Source organism: Ochotona curzoniae, unplaced genomic scaffold (genome assembly GCF_017591425.1).
Source record: "Ochotona curzoniae isolate NIBS_2020 unplaced genomic scaffold, NIBS_Ocur_1.0 contig_883, whole genome shotgun sequence".
Lineage (NCBI taxonomy): Eukaryota > Metazoa > Chordata > Mammalia > Lagomorpha > Ochotonidae > Ochotona > Ochotona curzoniae.
In genome coordinates, this window is record NW_024466599.1 from 24719181 (window position 1) to 24736579 (window position 17399).

General features: G+C 37.1%; 1 protein-coding gene across 1 annotated transcript; it reads left to right on the forward strand.

Annotated features, from left to right (window-relative positions):
• The first annotated feature begins 15424 nt into the window (after window positions 1-15424).
• On the forward strand, window positions 15425-16363 carry LOC121165288 (60S ribosomal protein L19-like). Its single transcript, XM_040993976.1, has 2 exons — window positions 15425-15855; window positions 16193-16363. The coding sequence occupies exons 1-2, from the start codon at window positions 15445-15447 to the stop codon at window positions 16361-16363; spliced, it is 582 nt and encodes a 193-aa protein (XP_040849910.1). The 5' UTR covers window positions 15425-15444.
• The last annotated feature ends 1036 nt before the right edge of the window (window positions 16364-17399 follow it).

A 17399-nucleotide genomic window follows, 5' to 3' on the forward strand; every position in this document is an offset into this window, starting at 1 on the left:
CAAGCAGAGTATGGGGTGTACTTAGTTGAGAATGTTAGCGGTTTATTTCTTCATTTTTAAGTATTTATTTTACTTATTTGTAAAACACAGAGAGACAGAGATAGATATCTACTGGCTGTCCAAATGTCTACAACAGATGGGATTTTTAATTTTTATCTTTTTAACATTTATTTATTTATTTGAAACATACAGTTAGAGGGAGAGTCAGAATAGGAGAGAAACACAGAGAAATCTTCTATCCACTGGTTCATCCTGGAGTTGGCTGCAACTGTCTGGGCTAGACTGAAGCAAGGAGTCAGGAGCTTCTTCCGGGCCTCCCATGGGAGTGCAGGGGGCAGAGTACTCATAGCACCTTCTGCTGTTTCCCAGGTACTTAGCAGGGAGCTGGATTGAAAGTGGAGCAACCAGGACTCAAACCTATGCTACAACCACTTCAGCCACTACAACTGATGGCTTTACTTGATAACCTACAGCATCAGCCTCCAACAATTTCATTATTTCAGCAAGATTTGTTGTTATTTATAAATATAGACCAAATAGCTTATGTCCTCTCTGACATGAAGTATCCACCATGCAAAATATAATATCTATATCTATGTATATATATGTATATACATATATATCTGTATATATATAGAGAGTGCTGTAAACTTGTATATGCATATATTCATCTATAGGAACTGTATAATGGAGAGTAGCATATTGAGAAGTGAAGACACATTGCAGTATGCATCTCTACTACCAAATAATCAATTGATAATACATGAATATGTTAACAAAGACATAGAAGAGTACTTGGTAACCATAACTTTGAATTAGGGACTTTAAAAATTTTATTTCAAGATAAAGTGACTGAGATGGAAAGGGAACGGGAGCTCTGTCATCTGATGGTCACTTCCCAAATGCCTGTGACACCCGAGGCTGGCAGCAGCCATCTTTTCTGTTGTAGTTGTTGTTTTGGTTTTTTTTCATATGCATTAAGAAGGACCCGGGTGAGCAGCAGAGGTGGGGCTCACTTCCTGACACTCTCATATGGATGCAGTTGTTCAAGCAAAAGTTATTGCACAGGCATAAGAGGAGACAGCAGCATTCTGAACCCTACTCTTTATCCTCATCTTTATTTATTTTTTCTGAGTACAATATCTTTTTCAATTTTTAAAATTTTTGTATAGGAACTGATTTCATGTATTTTTATATCGTCTTACAAACATAACAATACTTTCCACCTTACCTCACTACCTTTCTCATCCACCCCTTGTTTTTTTATGTTTCTTGTTATTTTTTGCAATTTCATACTTTTGATTTTGCTTTATAATTACAAACTTGATTCTCCACTAAATAAATAATTCAAGTAGTAAGTAGAATAAAGCTACACTCTCAGGAATGTAGACAGGGCTTGAAATAATAATTAAACCTGAAGGTGTCAATTCCATTTATATACTTAAATTTTTGTGTATTATATTTTGTGTATGACTTGCCACAAAGCAGAGAAAGCATATGATGTTTGTCTTTTGGGACTAGCTTTTTCACAAAGCATAATGGATTCAATGTTTCAGTGTGAAAGGCAGGGTTTCATTCGTCCTATGGCTGAATAGTACTCCTTTATGAATGTGTGAAGGAAGAGTGTACCCCATTTACTTTATCCAGCCAACTGTTGATGGGCATCTGGGTTAATTCCGTATCTTAGCTTTTATGAATTGAGTTACAATAAACAGAGAGGGTACAGATAATTCATATGCTGATCTCATTTTCTTTGCATAAATTCCCAGTTCTGGAATGGCTGTGACATATGGGAAAACTTTTCTAAGGAATCTTCATACTAACTTGAGGAGATAATGAATAAAAAATGATACATGCAAGATCTCAAAAATCAAATTTTCTTGATTATTAATGAAAGAATTCTTATAGAAGATTACCTTTAATAGAATGCCTCTAAGAACTGTGGTCTATATTGGTTCTTTATCATAATCTGAAATTGCTGCACGTATAATTAAGATCTTTGGAAAATGTCAGGTAAGCTATTCAATAAAAAGCATATAAATCACATATAGATAAATTAAAAGTCACCTGCCTCATCTGTGTGAACAACAGGTAATGTACATCACTCACAACCAGTTCTAGTTAAATTGAGAGCAGAAAGAATTTTTCGTTTGAATTGAAGGATGTTTTTTGAAGTTGGGACTAATTGCATTAATTGCTTACAGCAGAATACACAGAAATATTGTGTGTTTCCTTTGGCTGTGTCTTTTAAATCACAAGGAAAGTTAGTGCTGCTTAAAATCTTTGGTTTGCATTAAGCCTAATTTGTACCCTCAAAGTGCCGGGTTGTCCACCATTTTTAAGAACCAACTGACTGAATATGAAGGGAAAATAAAACAGTAGAAACTGGGCTGAGAAACAATCCAGATATTAAGGTTGGGTGCCTAGAAAGTTCAGTATTTAAAATGACTGAGGTTGACTTCTAGTTCTGGCCATAATGGAATGATGTGGGAGAGCAACTCTTATTTGTGGGACCCGAGTAAAGGAACTTGGATTTTTTTTTTCTCTAGATGTTTTAAAAACCCTGTTGAAGAATAGTGCTGCCTGAAAGTTACCATCTTAATGGACAAAAGGGACAAATTTGGAATGAAGACTTGCCAAACTTTAATAAAGCAACAGAACAGATGCCCAGAAACAAATGAAATAAAATTAAACACAGAATTTGAACTATGTGTTCTCAAGATAAAAGAAAAACACCAATTAAAATTTAAATTCTAGTCAGTAAGTAGGCTTCCTTTTGGGAACAGTGGGTTGTTTTTAAACCCATACTTAGTACATTTCAGTTTTAGAAAATGAGTAAATATGTTTGGAAATGTTGGAAGGAAAGACAGGTTACAAACAGAAGGGAAGAAGTAGAGTGAAATGAACGTTGTATATTTAAATTGATCTTATCAATTGCAATTCATAGGTTTTAATGGATAAATATAAAACCTTGATCTGCATTTATATAAAGATTACATAAAATATGTACAGAAATATGAAAGGTACAATAAGATACCTAAAACCAAGCACAGCAAGCACTCATATATAGATTTCTAAATATCATCAATTAGAATATGCAAGACAAATAAGATTTAATTACACAGATATTGTGGAAAAAAAATGAGCCTGAATTTTTTCTGTATCAGAAAGTAATAATAATAGTAATGAAGAAGCAACAACAAAAGATTCTGGCAAGTACTTAATCTAATGGTAAAGATGGTATCTATGTTTCATCCCCAGCTCATCCCCTCTTATCTCATGTGGAAGGCATGCATTCACTTTCAGGCTTTCAAGTTTAGCCTAGCTCAGTCACAACAAAGCGAACCTCCAGATCAGAGCACTCTATTATCTTTCTATGTTTATAATTTTTATCTCTGTCTTTACCTCTGTCTTTCTAATCAGTTCATTGATTAAATTTAATTTTATTTAAAAAAAAACAGCGTTCAGGGGTCAGTGTCAGGGACTCTCAAAATTTTTAAACATCAAAATATCAATGATCAATTCTATGATCTATTATAAAATAAATTCACATGACTCCATACTGATGTAAACTAAAAATCAATAATGGAGTTGAATTAGAAAACCATTATTTCCAAGCATCATATAATAATTGATCCAGAAAAGGATTTTTAATGAATTATAAAACTGATGAGGGGCTGAGGCAGCCATTTCACCTGGTGATTATTATGCTGGTTAAGATCCCTACGTTCTGTACACGTGCATTTATATGGTTTCTTCTCACATTATAATTAACGTTCTATCAATGTAAATACTTTTTCTCTTCTGTAATACCATATTTATGACCCTTTATTTCACATAACAATATTTAAGTAAATAAGCATAAAATAGACCATTAAATAGGTAATGAGTGAATAAACAAATTTGAATGTGAAAAAATTGTATTTAAGACTCAGTTCCTCAAATCCGGTATGAAATAGGAAATACTGCACAGAATATACTTCTGTGTTTCTTACTTATTATTTATACTATTTATAATATTTAGGCTATAAATATTACTAAAATCTCAAAAAGTCACTTTCACTCACGTAGATTGGCTTTCTGTACTCTGTGCATTAGTTTCCACAGATCAGAGAAAATACATTTGTCTTTTTTGGAACTGGCCTCTTTCACTAAGCATAAGGGTTTTCAGTTGCATCCATTTTGTTGCAAAAGGCAGGATTTCACCCTTTTTAATTACTGAGTAATATTCCATAGTGTATGTATAGAACATTTTCTTTATCCAGTCATCCATGACTTAGCTATTGTGAATTGATCTAATATGAGCATGGGCGTACAAATAACCCTTTCTAATACTGATTTCATTTCATTTGGATAAATTCCCTGAGTAGAATGGCTGTTACAGTTCCCTGCTAATGGCCTGGAAAAGCAACAGAGGATGGCCCAGTACTTGTGTCCTTGCTACCCATGAGAGAGACCTAAAAGAAGCTTCTGGTTTGGGGCTTGTGGCCTTGACCTGACCCAGCCCCAGCTGTTGTGGCCATTGGGAAGTAAAGCAGCAGATAGAAGATGTGTGCACGTGTGTCCCTCCTCCTCTGGCTATCATTCTATAGTTGATGTTGTTGTCAGTATCTAATGTTTCCTTATTGCGAATAATAAGGTTTCCTTATTATGAAACTACTCTGTCATTATTTTATTTTATTTTTATATTGTGTGTTTCTAGGTAATACGTTTAGGTGATCTATCTCATTTGTGTCTGAAGGGACATGAATATGTTTTACCTCCTATCTGTTTGTTTTACAGACGAACATTAAATCATTCTAGCATAATTTATTTAAGAATGATATTTAATTAATTTAGTTCATTACTCAAAATTCATCAATGCTGTAACTATGGTATACTTCCAAAAAGTTTACAGAAAACGTGTGTTATGAAAATACTATACAAGGATTGAAAAAATTTGTACCAAAAACATTATCACTAAATTCCATTTTCTACATTTTGTGTTACCCTCAGAACATCTCTGATGTCTTGACCTAACCATTTATATTTAATATTGTACAGCACTGTTTTATCATGCTTGATATAGCTTTATGAACGGATGTACTTCTGTTTTTGGCATTCCTTATTCATCTCCATGATTACTGGCTTTCATTTCATTTATTTTTGCATGAGCGGCTTCTTTTGATTTGTTTTTTAATGTAGGATTCTGTTGCTTATAACTTTTCTAAACAATTGAGCACAGGAAAAGAATTTTATTTACCTTGATGTTGGAGAAATATTGCTTTTTATATACAGGAGTCTATATGGAAAGATTTTTTTCCTGTAGCTCTTCAGTGCTCTCATTGCATGATCCTGGCTTCTATTGTTTCAGATGTCAGTCATCATCTTTTTTTTTTTTTTTTGATAGGCAGGTTGTATAGAAAGTCAGGAGAAAAAGAGAAGAATAAAGAGACAGATTTTCTGTCCACTGGTTCACAACAGCTGGAGCTATGCGGATTTGAAATACAGGAGCCCAAGGATTTGGGCTATCCTCTATTGAATTCCCAGGTCGTAAGCAGGGAACTGGATCAGACTGAAGCAGCTGCGACACGAACCTATACCCATATGGAATGCCAACACCAGCTGGTAGAGAATTAACTTTCTATGCCACCTGGCTGTCCCAGCCATTTTCTTAATGTTTGCATTCTCTAACACACCTTTTCCTCCTTTTTACTACCCAGTTTAAGTTCAGCAAGTTGATTGGAATGTAACCTACTTATGCCTCTGCTTCCATTCTGTCTCTTGTTTTTGAGGTGCCAAATGTGCATATTTTAGTAGATTTACTATTGTTCTATAGACACTGAATTCTCTTCTTATTTTTCACTTTCTCTTTTATACAGATAAATCCAGACAGATCCATCCATTCTGCTGCTGGATTAAGTGTTGTGTTAAGCCTTTAACGTTGTCTTTACTTTCATACCTCATTTAAAAAAATATTTTATTCTAGTCTTCTCTTTCTAATTAAATTTGTATATGTTAATTTTGCCATTTTTTTTAAAAAACATTACTTTAATTTGAAGGGCAAAGTTACAGAGAGGAAAGACAGAGAGCTGTTTCATCTGCTGCTTCACTCCCAAAGGCCCCAGTGGATGAAGCTGATCTGATCTGAAAACAGGAACCAGGAGCTAGGAGCCACATCCATCTCCCACATATACAGGGGCCCAAGAACTTGAACTCTCCTGCACTGATTTTCACGTACACAAGCAGAGGGCCCATTTGGAAGTGGAGCAGCCCAGACAACAATTGGCACCCCTATGAGATACAGGCACAGGTGGCAGCCCCAACCACTATGCTATGCTGCTGGTTCTCCCAATTTTTTCCGTTTCTGTGGTAGTTGGTTTAACACAGTCATCAGTGTTACCTTTAAAAAGCCTCTGAAATTTGGAGCACAGTTTCATTTCTAGGTTGACCTCCATTAACTTCTTTCTTTACAATAGGCCTTCTTTCCTTGCTTCATAATTGTTGCATAATTTTAAAAAATTTTTACTATTATTATAGTTAAGTGCTAAACATTGTGGAAAGAATTACATAGATCAGAGTACATGTATCTTGCCTTACTAAAGGCCAATCGTTTTAGAATATTTTTAAAGATTTATTATTTTTTTGAAAAACAGAGAGAGAGGGAGAAGCTAAAACAGGGAAACAAAGACACAGAGAGATATTTTGTCCACTGGTTCACTCCCCAATGGCTATAAATTCTAGGCCCAAACCAGGGTCATAACATTGCATCTGGATTTCCCCAGTGACTAGAAGGTTCCCAGTTTCTTAGGCCATTCACCACTATTGTCTCAGGTCACTAGCAGGGAGTTGGAATGGAAGGGGATTTGCCAGAATTGGATCCAGTACTCACATGGGATCCTGGTATGGCGGGCTGCAGTTTAACCCTCTGGACCACTGCACCAGCCTCAGAAAATCTGTCTTATAATGTTTTAATTTTAGAAGACTGATTCAATCTAGTATGTGTCTGAGCCACCGATATGTGGTATGATTTGTTTGGATTGCTACTGAAATCGAATATTAAAAATGACGAATGATGATTTCTGTTTTAGTGCATTTTGAGATGTAATTATCTGCTGTGTTGTGATGATTTTGTTGTTTAAATGAGCATCCCAGCCTTAAAGTATTCAGAGTATTATGAGATTTAACTGTATTTCACGTTGATATCTGGATTTGGGGGTCCTTATGAAGTTTTGTCTGCTTTCACATTCCATGTATAACTGTCCACACGTAGCATTGCTTCTCATCTGCCTTTACCTTACTTTGCCGTGTAGATCAGTGGGTCGGCTGTGTTGTCTCAGAAGGAATTCTCTGCGTTCTTCCACCCTGAATTCTACCTAAAAAGGTTCTTTGGTTCCTGTTGGGGAAAATTCATTTTTCCAGAGCACAAACTCTCTTTGCTCTTTTACTATTCATCCAGCCGTTTACCATGCAACACCACACAAGTGAGAAAGCATATGAGAAAAATTCAACATGTGAATATAAACTCCAGCTTTGCTGAGTTGTTTAGGATATTAACCCATCATGTTAATCTGCATATGCCTATTAAACATTTCTGGGTTCACCATTGTCTCATAATGTTTTGAGCTACTGCTTGTCACATTATGTGGTAACTCTAGCACCAATTGAAGACCCAACTTCTCTGCTGCCCATCAAGCTCTGTGCTAATACACCTGTAAAGTCCTTGGAAAATATCTTAAATATTTGGCCCTCTGCCACCCCTGGAAGACTTCTGCCACACGCCCCGGAAGTTGGCCTATCCCACACATGGTAATTGCTGTCATTTGATAGAGAGCCAGCAAATCTGTCTCTCTCTCGCTCGCTCTCCTTCTCTCTTACACTTTTTCTCTTCCTTTCTCAAAGTAATAATGCCTTTCAAATAAACATTTTAAGAATGTGTTTGGCTAGGTTTTGTTTATCAATACTCAAGGTGGGTTTTTATTCATATAAATACTCTGACGAAGATGGAAAGAATTTGGTAGGGGGTCTCTTTTCTCTAAGATGGGCTTCATCACTTTGTCTAACATATGTATTTATGTTGTTTTACAGCTTCCGTTCTCTGGATTTTTTTAATTCCCTGATTTTTTGTCTGGCTAGTTTTTGTGGATGAAGGGATAAGAACGTGCCTTATGACTAGAAGAAATTTAACATTACACATTTTGGCTTCTTTTATTTCAACTTGTTTTTAAATAACAATACTCATTTTGATTTTTGTTTCTGTTTTGGAACCTTGGACTTGATTTCTCTATATTAACTTTGAACAGTCTTTAGGGAATCATTTTCTCTTTGGTGTAATGCTTGGGTATTTTTGCCATGCTACTACTGGCTCCTTGAATTCCTGCCTTGTGATTTTCTAATTTTCTTTCCCTAGAGATGTTTGAAAGACTTCTGAGATTCCATTAGTGTTTTCATTTGGACGTATCACACTTTTTCTTTTTTTAAATCCTTGCTGTCCTTAGTATTCCTGAAGGCAAGATCCACAACTGCTCTAAAAATCAAAATTAGTATTGGTACATTAAATCTTCTTGAATGTTATTGCTTTAGGTGGATCAGTCACATTTATTATATTTGCTTATCAAATCCAATCATAATTTTAATGCTGTGCCTACTAGGTGAATTACTTTCAATTGAGCATTTATTCTTACATTTAAAAATAAGATCCTCAGATGATGTTTGTGCTGTTGTTATTATACTAGTAACTGTTCTATTTTTTTCTGTGTCAGTTATAAAATGACAGTAATATTTTACAAGCATAGAATCATACAGAGAAATCTCTAGTAAATCACATTTAAAGACAATATATATGTTAAGAATGAGAGTTATACATAACATGTTTTCTAGTTATTCCTAAGTCCAAATTTACTGTTTGATTTCAGAAGATATAAAGCCTTGATTCATGGTTTTCAAACTTACCAGTACTCTCCCAATATAAAGAAAAGTTAAAAATTGCTGAACACACTCAACTTTAAGGTGTTTTATACTTTCTTATTGTAGAAGTTGTATAAATTATCAAAAAGATAGAAATTAAGCCTGATACATCCCTGGTTCTATTCCTTCTTCCTTAAGGAATTCATCTACATTGCTAGATCTTCACAGCTGCAATGATGATATTTTTCAGTCTGTATTCTGAGAATCATAATGGCATACATTATTGTTTAAGAAGTTGTGAGGTTTAGGTGAATTACATAACTGTACTGTACACAGATTTCCAGCCAGCTAATCTAGTTTTGGAGTCCATCAAATTTACTAGAGAACTCTGGAACTCAATGGGTCTCACCTTTGGTTTGCATGCCCAAGTGCTTACATTGTCACTTCCTGCCCTCCACGGTATCCATGAGCAGAAGCTGGGACTTACCACCAACTACTCAGACATGGATGCTTGAATCCCACACAGGTTATGATCAGTTACAATAAATGCCTTCAAGGGACTCTTTATTCTTTTGTTTTTCTATCATTTTTCTGAGGTTCCATTTTGATTTCTATAATTTATCTTGACATTATCCCAAAAATTACTGAGATTCTGTTCCTTTATTTTTGAGGCAATTCACTAGTTTCATTACAACCATAAATGCCATTGGGGGATAAGTAGGATTTTGAAGGATGAGAATGTCAGTTTAGTTTACAGAAAGCATGCATTGTCATGAAATATTTGTGTTTGTATTAAGTCAGTAGTTTTGAGGTAATGATTCCATAAAGTAGTAAGATTTTTTTGAAATATACATACTTAGAGTATATTTCTATAACCTCTTTTATTTTTTAATGTTATACTTTTAATGATAATACATTTTAATTTTATGAAAATCAACATTCTGACTTTTACGTCTTGTTTCACATAATCTTATTGGCTTTAGTTTATACAGATAAAATATTATGTAATCCTTTCCAACTTTCATAAAGACTCAACAGTCTGACAGTATTTAGTTTTTGTGGCCTAGGGGAAGAACTGAAATTGTTTGGCAATTCTCATTTTCCATTTTGATGGTATTTTTATCTTGCTAAAAAAAAAAAAGCTGTGCAAAGAGCAATTAGACAAGAAGACTGTGGATTTCTAATTGATGCCCTAGCCCTTAAATCTGCCTTCACACAAGCCGTGATGTCCTAAAGAAATACTTTACTCTAGGGGCCAATAAGCAGAAAGGCTCTTTCCTGACAAATGATGTCCTGCCCTTTCAATTTGTCTTTCTCAAGGTGGCTCTTTATTTAAGGTGTACCTTGAGGAAGGAGGAGCATCACTTACCATTATCTTATGCCTAATAACCCCACTTTACATTTTTCTTCATTGAAGTAGGTACTCAAAAGGGGATCCCTTTCATCAGGAAACATTTCAGACTAGTGATGCCTGTGCTCAGTGGACCATCCTATGAACCCTTTTAAAGGAAAAGGATGGAGGCTTCTTGTGCTTACGTAAAGTATAATGAGAATGGCTTCATGAAGGCTCCCAGGTGAACTTGAACATATCTCCTGGAGACCTGTACTGAAGAGAGGGGATGAGCTAAGACAAATGTGCACACACACACACACACACACACACACACACACTTTCTCTCGTGCACGTTCTCACACACACACAGCGTGTTTCGGGGGAAGAGTACATTTCCATGGACCCTTTTCTTCTTGTTATTTTTTCCATGATACAGCTTTGTAGGTATTTCTTCTATTTCAGATACAAAATATTTTAGTGCTATCTATTCAGTTTATCTCCTTATTTACAGAGATACATCTCTTATTTTGTGTTATTTGTGTTTGTATTATTGTGCATGATACTGTATTTGGTTGAACCTTGTAAACCATTGTGCCATGGCTGTACAGGCTAACCCTCCAAGCATCATCATTTCATATGGGTGCCAGTTTGTATCCTGGCTGCTCAAATTTCTGATCCAGCTCCCTGTGTGTGGCCTGTGAAAGCAGTGGAAAATGACCCAAGTCCTTAATATCCTGTACCTGCGTGTGAGAATTAAAGAAGCTCCTGTCTCCTGGTTTTGTATTGGTTCAGTTCTAGCCATTACAGCCATTTGGACAGTGAACCAGTTGATGAAAGATCTTTCTCTTTGTCTTACATTCTCTCTGTAAATCTGCCTTTTCAATGAAAATAAATAAATTTTACAAAACAATTATTTTCCATATCTTGCATGTTTGATTATATCATACACTAGTTGTACTTTATACAGGAATGCTATCACAATAATAGTATAGCAAATGTTATTCTCATTTGAAATATAATTTGTATTTAAATGCTAATATATACATATATATGTGAATATATACACATATGCTTAGGTACACATACTAGTATGCATGTATTTGAACTGTGTGTGTGTGAGAGAGAGAGAGAGAAAGGGAGAATGAATAAATCTGTGTGCTTCATGGACAATGGAGTTTCAAGTCAGATCTCAGGAAAAGTAGCAACCAATTTTATGCAAGGACTAAATGTTATTTCACGAAACCAGTATGAAATCAATCATGTATAATGAGGAATTTTTAAGTTAAATATTCTTTTTCACTTTATGGTGTTGCTATATTTAGTTCTTTATTATACAGCAACTTGCTCTTTTGATACCAGTTGCAAATTACATCCTTTTTTTGCATATCAACTTTTCAGACCTTTATTTATTTATTTTAAAGATATTTACAATGAGTAGAAAAGGCAGAGAAAGGCACAGAGGGCTTCCATCATCTTGGTCACTACCCAGTGGCTGCACTGGCCAGTGCTGAGCCAGGCCAAAGCCAGGAAGTCCAATCCTGCAGAATTACGGGAGCCCAAGCGTTTGGGCCATCTGCTGCATGTCTCAGAATGTTAGGAGCCAATGGGACCTGAACCAACGTCTGTTGGGGTGTTGTTGTTGTAGATGGCAGCTTACCCACAACAACAAAATACTGCCCTTAAATGCTACCAATTTCTTACAAATATATGCATTTTGTGGTTGTTTATTATTTGGCAATTAAATCATTTGAAAATCATTTTAAGCTTGTTTAAATATATTTTATCTCCTTTGACATTTTCATTATATATATGAAAATGGCGTTATGAGTATTGCTTTATTTCTTGTTATTGTAGCTATAGTTTTCATTGTTAAGTATTATGTGTTTCCATTTTGATGTGTATGTTCACTGTTGGATAGCAGATATTTTTGTTTCCTTTTGTGGGGAGGAGGCTTATCATGTATTTTGTAGGTACAGTTCTAAGAAACTAACTGTATTTCCCTGCCCCCTTCCCTCCTCCAAAATCCTCCTTACTTCCTTTTCCTTATTTTCTTTAATTTTTGAGAAAATATAATTTAGTCCACTCTATAATCACAACATTAATTTTATCACCAACCATAATATTCAATATGTAAAAAATTAGAAAAATCAGTTTTACATGAGCTGAAAATAACAATCGTATCAAAAGATGTCCATTTCATTCCTATACAGTTTTGTATAGCATATTAATTGCCACATCTCAGAGAAAGCATTGCTAAATATAATGCTTTATAGTTCCATCCATTGTGTTGCCAAAGGCAAAATTTCATTACTTCTTATCATTGAGTAGTATTTCATAGTGTATATATACCACACTTTCTAATTTGAGTCATCAGTTGGTGGACATCTATGTTGATTTGATATCATAGCTATTGTGAGAATTAAACTACAATAAATATGCAGGTGCAAATGACTCCCTCATATGTCGACTTCATTCCTTTTAGGTAAATTCCTCAGAGTGGGATGGGTGGGTTACATGATATTTTCAGATTTCTGAGGAATCTTCTTAATCTCTTCCATGGTAGTTGTACACTAATAGTTACATTCCCAGCAACAGTGTTTTAGCATAACTTTTCCCCTACATCCACCCCACAAATTATTGTTTTTGGATTGGGGGATGATAGCCATTCTGACTGGGATGAAGCGAAATCTCTTTGTCGTTTTTATTTGCATTTCCCTGGCAGCTAGTTATCCTGAGCACTTTTTCATTGTGTCTGTTGGCTGTGTGGATTCCATCCTAGGTAAGGTGCTGGTTCGTCCCCTTGTCCATTTCTTACCTGGGTGAGTTACTAAACTCTGAATGGATCCTTTATCAATTGCATAGTTTGCAGCTAGTTTCTCACAGTGTGTCAGCTGCCTCTTCACTTTGTTGCCCTTCACTTTGTAGGCAGAAGTCTTTCCTGTTTAATGTAATCCTTTTTGTTTAATGTTGTCCTAATTGCCTGTGTTTCCGGGTTTTTCTTCAAGAAACCTTTGTCTATGGCAACCTCTGGAATAATTTCTTCAATCTTTTTCCTCTGGCATTTACTGTATCAAAGATTTATGGCTGTGATCCATTGTGGATTGAAAATGTTTTTTCATAAGGGATAAGGTAGAGGTCTTGTTTGATATTTTTTCATGCAGAAATCCAATTTTTTGAGTGAGTTATCATACTCTGTCACTCAATTGATGATGCGTTTTTTTAGCAAAAATATATTGACTTTATCGATGTCATACCCACTATTCCAGAAAGAATTCTTACATTGATGTTTTAGAAGTGCACCATGTTGGATCGGTGATGTTGTAATATTTGCTCCATAAGTAGAGAAAAAGTTTCTGTTTCTGGCTACCAAATGCATAAGTGTTATCCCACCTCTATGTAACTGGTAATTGTTTTTAAATTATTGCTCTCCTAGTGGCGAATTTTATTTTGCTATTCCTTATACCCTTCAGTTTTTGTCAGTGCTAAAGACACACAGTAAGTGCTCATTAAATACTTGTCTTTTGCATCCTTTTAAAAAATATTTGAGAGGCAGAAAGGGACAGAAAGAGAAGAGGGAGGGAAAAAAACAGGGAGAAAGAGAGAAAAAAAAAGTGTTTTTAGTTACTCCTCCTTTCCCCAAATGCCTACAATTGTTAGGGTTGAAAACGAGACCAAGTCCGGAATGCTATCCATGATGGTCAGAACCTCATTGTACAGCCATCAGCATTGCCTTCCGAGGTCAGTATTAACAGTAAGGTGGAGCCATCAGCTGGAACCAGGAATCCAACCCAGATGCTTCCATATGGAATGTGGGCATCTTACCAGCTGTACTAAATGCTCCCTCCCATTGGCAGCATCCTAAGCAAATTGACTCATTCTCATATTTCCTCCCAGATTTTTTTTCTTAAAGTTCTTATTAATGTGACGTAACCAAATGACTTTCTGGTGTGTGCTAATCACTTATTAAAGGCAACTGGCAGAACCAAATGATTTGAAATTGGAAAACAAGGTAGGCAAACATAATAAAACTGAAGAAATACTTAAACATTTGGAAGCTGTCACAAGATAAATGCAAGTGTTTTACCAATGTGGCTCATAATTTGGGGTCATATAAACATATTGTGTGTTTGGTGTGATTATTTGCTGAAAATTTGATTACTAACCTTTCATAATTTCAAACATTCAAAAGTTCCAAACTGGACCATGGCTTCTGAAAAAAAAAAAAGTATCAGTGATGTTGCCACACACTTTGATTTTATTTTTTATTTATTTTTATTTGAAAGGCAGATAGAGGAGAGACAGAGATTACCATCACTTACTGGCTAATTCCCCAAATGGCCACAAAGGCCAGAGCTGGGCCAGTCTAAAGCCAGAAACCAGAAATTTCTTCTGGGTGCAGGAACCCAAGGACTTGAGCCATCTGCTGCTGCTTTCCCAGGCCAGAAGCAGAGAGCTGGATCAGAAATGGGTCATGACCCATTGCCTTTACAGGCTGCTGGCATGATGCAGGTGGAGGCTTAGTACACTAATCCACAGTGCTGGCTACTGACATGTAGTTTTAGCACAGGAACCAAGCATTTAGCCTTAAACTAGTGTATGAATTTCCCTTAAAAAAATCCCTAGCTTGTTCTGTCAAAAATGATGAAAATAGTACTTTTTCATTCAGTCAACAAAGGCCCCTCAGAGAGTTAAATTACAGCAACAGATGAATGCATTGCTTTGGGCTGAGAGCATTTCTGATGGTACTAATTATCTTCCTGAATATAGGCATTGCTTGGTGATAAAAGACTAGTGGAAAGGTTTCCAGACTTTGGAATTATGTCTGTACAGGCCTCTGGAATCTGACATGGTTGAATGTTTTACCCTTTCCAATTTGCTACAGGCCATCTACATGACTGAATAGCAATGAAGTCCCAGATAACACTTTTTGGCCCTGGATTGTAAGACCACAAGGAAAACAATGCTTGTCGTTGTTTTCCTTACCCCAAAAAATTACGCTACAGTTTAAATTGTCTTATGAGATAATTGCTGTATCTGGAAAGCTTCCATTTTCACTACTCTGAGTTTATTTTAAAAAGCAAAATCTACTGCAAAGATAACATGCCTGAGTATGTGCATTGAGGGCAGTAGAGGAGTTAGTTTTTTTTTTTTTTTTTTTTTTTGAGGAGTTAGTTTTAAAAGCATAAAGAGGCAGCAGCTTTCCTTTCGCCTCCTCGGCCGCAGCCATGAGTATGCTCAGGCTGCACAAGAGGCTCGCCTTCAGCATCCTCCGCTGCAGCAAGAAGGTCTGGTTGGACCCACATGAGGCCACCGAGATGGCTAATGCCAACTGCCGCCAGCAGATCCGGAAGCTGATTAAGGATGGGCTGATTATCTGCACACCAGTGACCGTCCACTCCTGGGCTCGGTGCCGGATGAACACTCTGGCCCACCGGAAAGGCAGGCACATGGGCATAGAGAAGCGCAAGGGTACAGCCAACGCTTGCATGCCAGAGAAGGTGACCTGGACGAGGGGGATGCGGATCCTGCGCCGCCTGCTCAGGAGATACCGGGAGTCCCAGAAGATTGACCCCCACAGGTATCACAGCCTGTACCTGAAGGTGAAGGGAAACATGTTCAAAAATAACGGATCCTGGGTCCGGCGGCATGCCCTAGCAGTTAAAGTCCTCTCCCTGAACGCCTGGGATCCCATACGGGTGCCAGTTCTAATCCCGGCAGTGCCAGTTCCCAACCAGCTCCCTGCCTGTGGCCCGGGAAAGCAGTTGAGGACAGCCCAAGGCCTTGGGACCCTGCACCCACGAGGGAGACCTGGAAGAAGTTCCTGGCTCCTGGCTTCAGATCAGCGCAGCACCGGCCGTTGCGCTCACTTGGGGAGTAAATGATCGGATGGAAGATCTTCCTCTCTGTGTCTCCTCCTCTATGTATATCTGACTTTCCTATAAAAACAAATAAATCTTTAAAAAAAATAATAAGCGGATCCTCATGGAGCACATCCACAAGCTAAAGGCCGACAAGGCCGGCCAGAAGCTCCTGGCTGACCAGGCCGAGGCCCGCGGGTTTAAGACCAAGGAAGCCGGCAAGTGCCAGGAAGAGCACCTGCAGGCCAAGAAGGAGATGTCCAAGGAGGAGGAGACCCAGAAGTAAAGCTCCCCCTTGTGTGTGTGTGTGTACACAGTGGCCTTGGAAAGGGCTGTGGATCAGCCATCAACATAAAGTATGTCCCTGTCAAAAAACAGAGAGGCAGCAAAAATAGATGGTATTAGCCCTTAACCGTTTTTACATTTATACAGATAGATAGGAACATATTGTGGTTGTGTGTGCTTTACCTCTTTGTGTGTGTGTGTGTAGTGTTTTTTCAACACAAGGAAGGAAACAAAATCCTGCATTTTAAATGACTCATCCTGTAGAGCCATGTACAGGGGTCAAAGAAGCCTCGCCTCTCTTCCTTATTACTCAACAATTATTGTTTGTATAATAAGACTTGAATGATAGACTTTGGAGTGATCCCAGGTTTCTTTATACTAATTACTTGACAATTTTGAAGCTCTGAAGTGAAGGGCTGAAAGTCAGGAGAGTACATGTGAGACTTTTGCTCAGGAGTATCTCCAGCCGTATGTCTACATCCCCAAGGTGTGACCTCAGATAAATCACACCATAATTCCACTGGTTCTGGTTAATTAGTGTATACAATGACAATGAGAATCACATCTCAGATAAATTGTGCTTGTGCCAATGGTTATACAGAAGCACATCAGTACAGGAAAATATCTGCAAGCATTTGAGCTATCATTTTCCCATGTGTTCTGTGCATTTAGACGGGATATCACAAAGTATTTTGCATATCATAATACAGAAAGCTGCTTTCTCTCTTTTTATATAAATTGAGCCTTATCAAGTTTAATCAAGCTAGAATATAAAACCACCTGGAAAGTGTAAGATTCAGGGCTAGGAGTGGGCCTAGTCAGGAAATTGTGGGCACCTCTCTGACGGGCTGCAGCTCCCACTTGTGAGCGTGAGATGCAGGACTGGGCGTGGGCCTGGCTAAACAGACAGTGGCACGGCCTGCATGAGTGTGGGCTGGATAGTGTGGTACATTGGGTTGAGCTAGGCTCCACTGCCCATGATGTGTTCTAGAGCTGAATGGAATGTGGGACAGACTGGACCAGTCTGCTGCACATAT

What these genes read in the sequence shown, in the direction of transcription:
- LOC121165288 (XM_040993976.1), top strand. Translation starts at nt 15,445, where the DNA reads ATGAGTATGCTCAGGCTGCACAAGAGGCTCGCCTTCAGCATCCTCCGC. An exon ending in TCAAAAATAACGGATCCTGG is followed by an intron (nt 15,856 to 16,192) that starts GTCCGGCGGCAT and finishes AAAAATAATAAG; the next exon opens with CGGATCCTCATGGAGCACAT.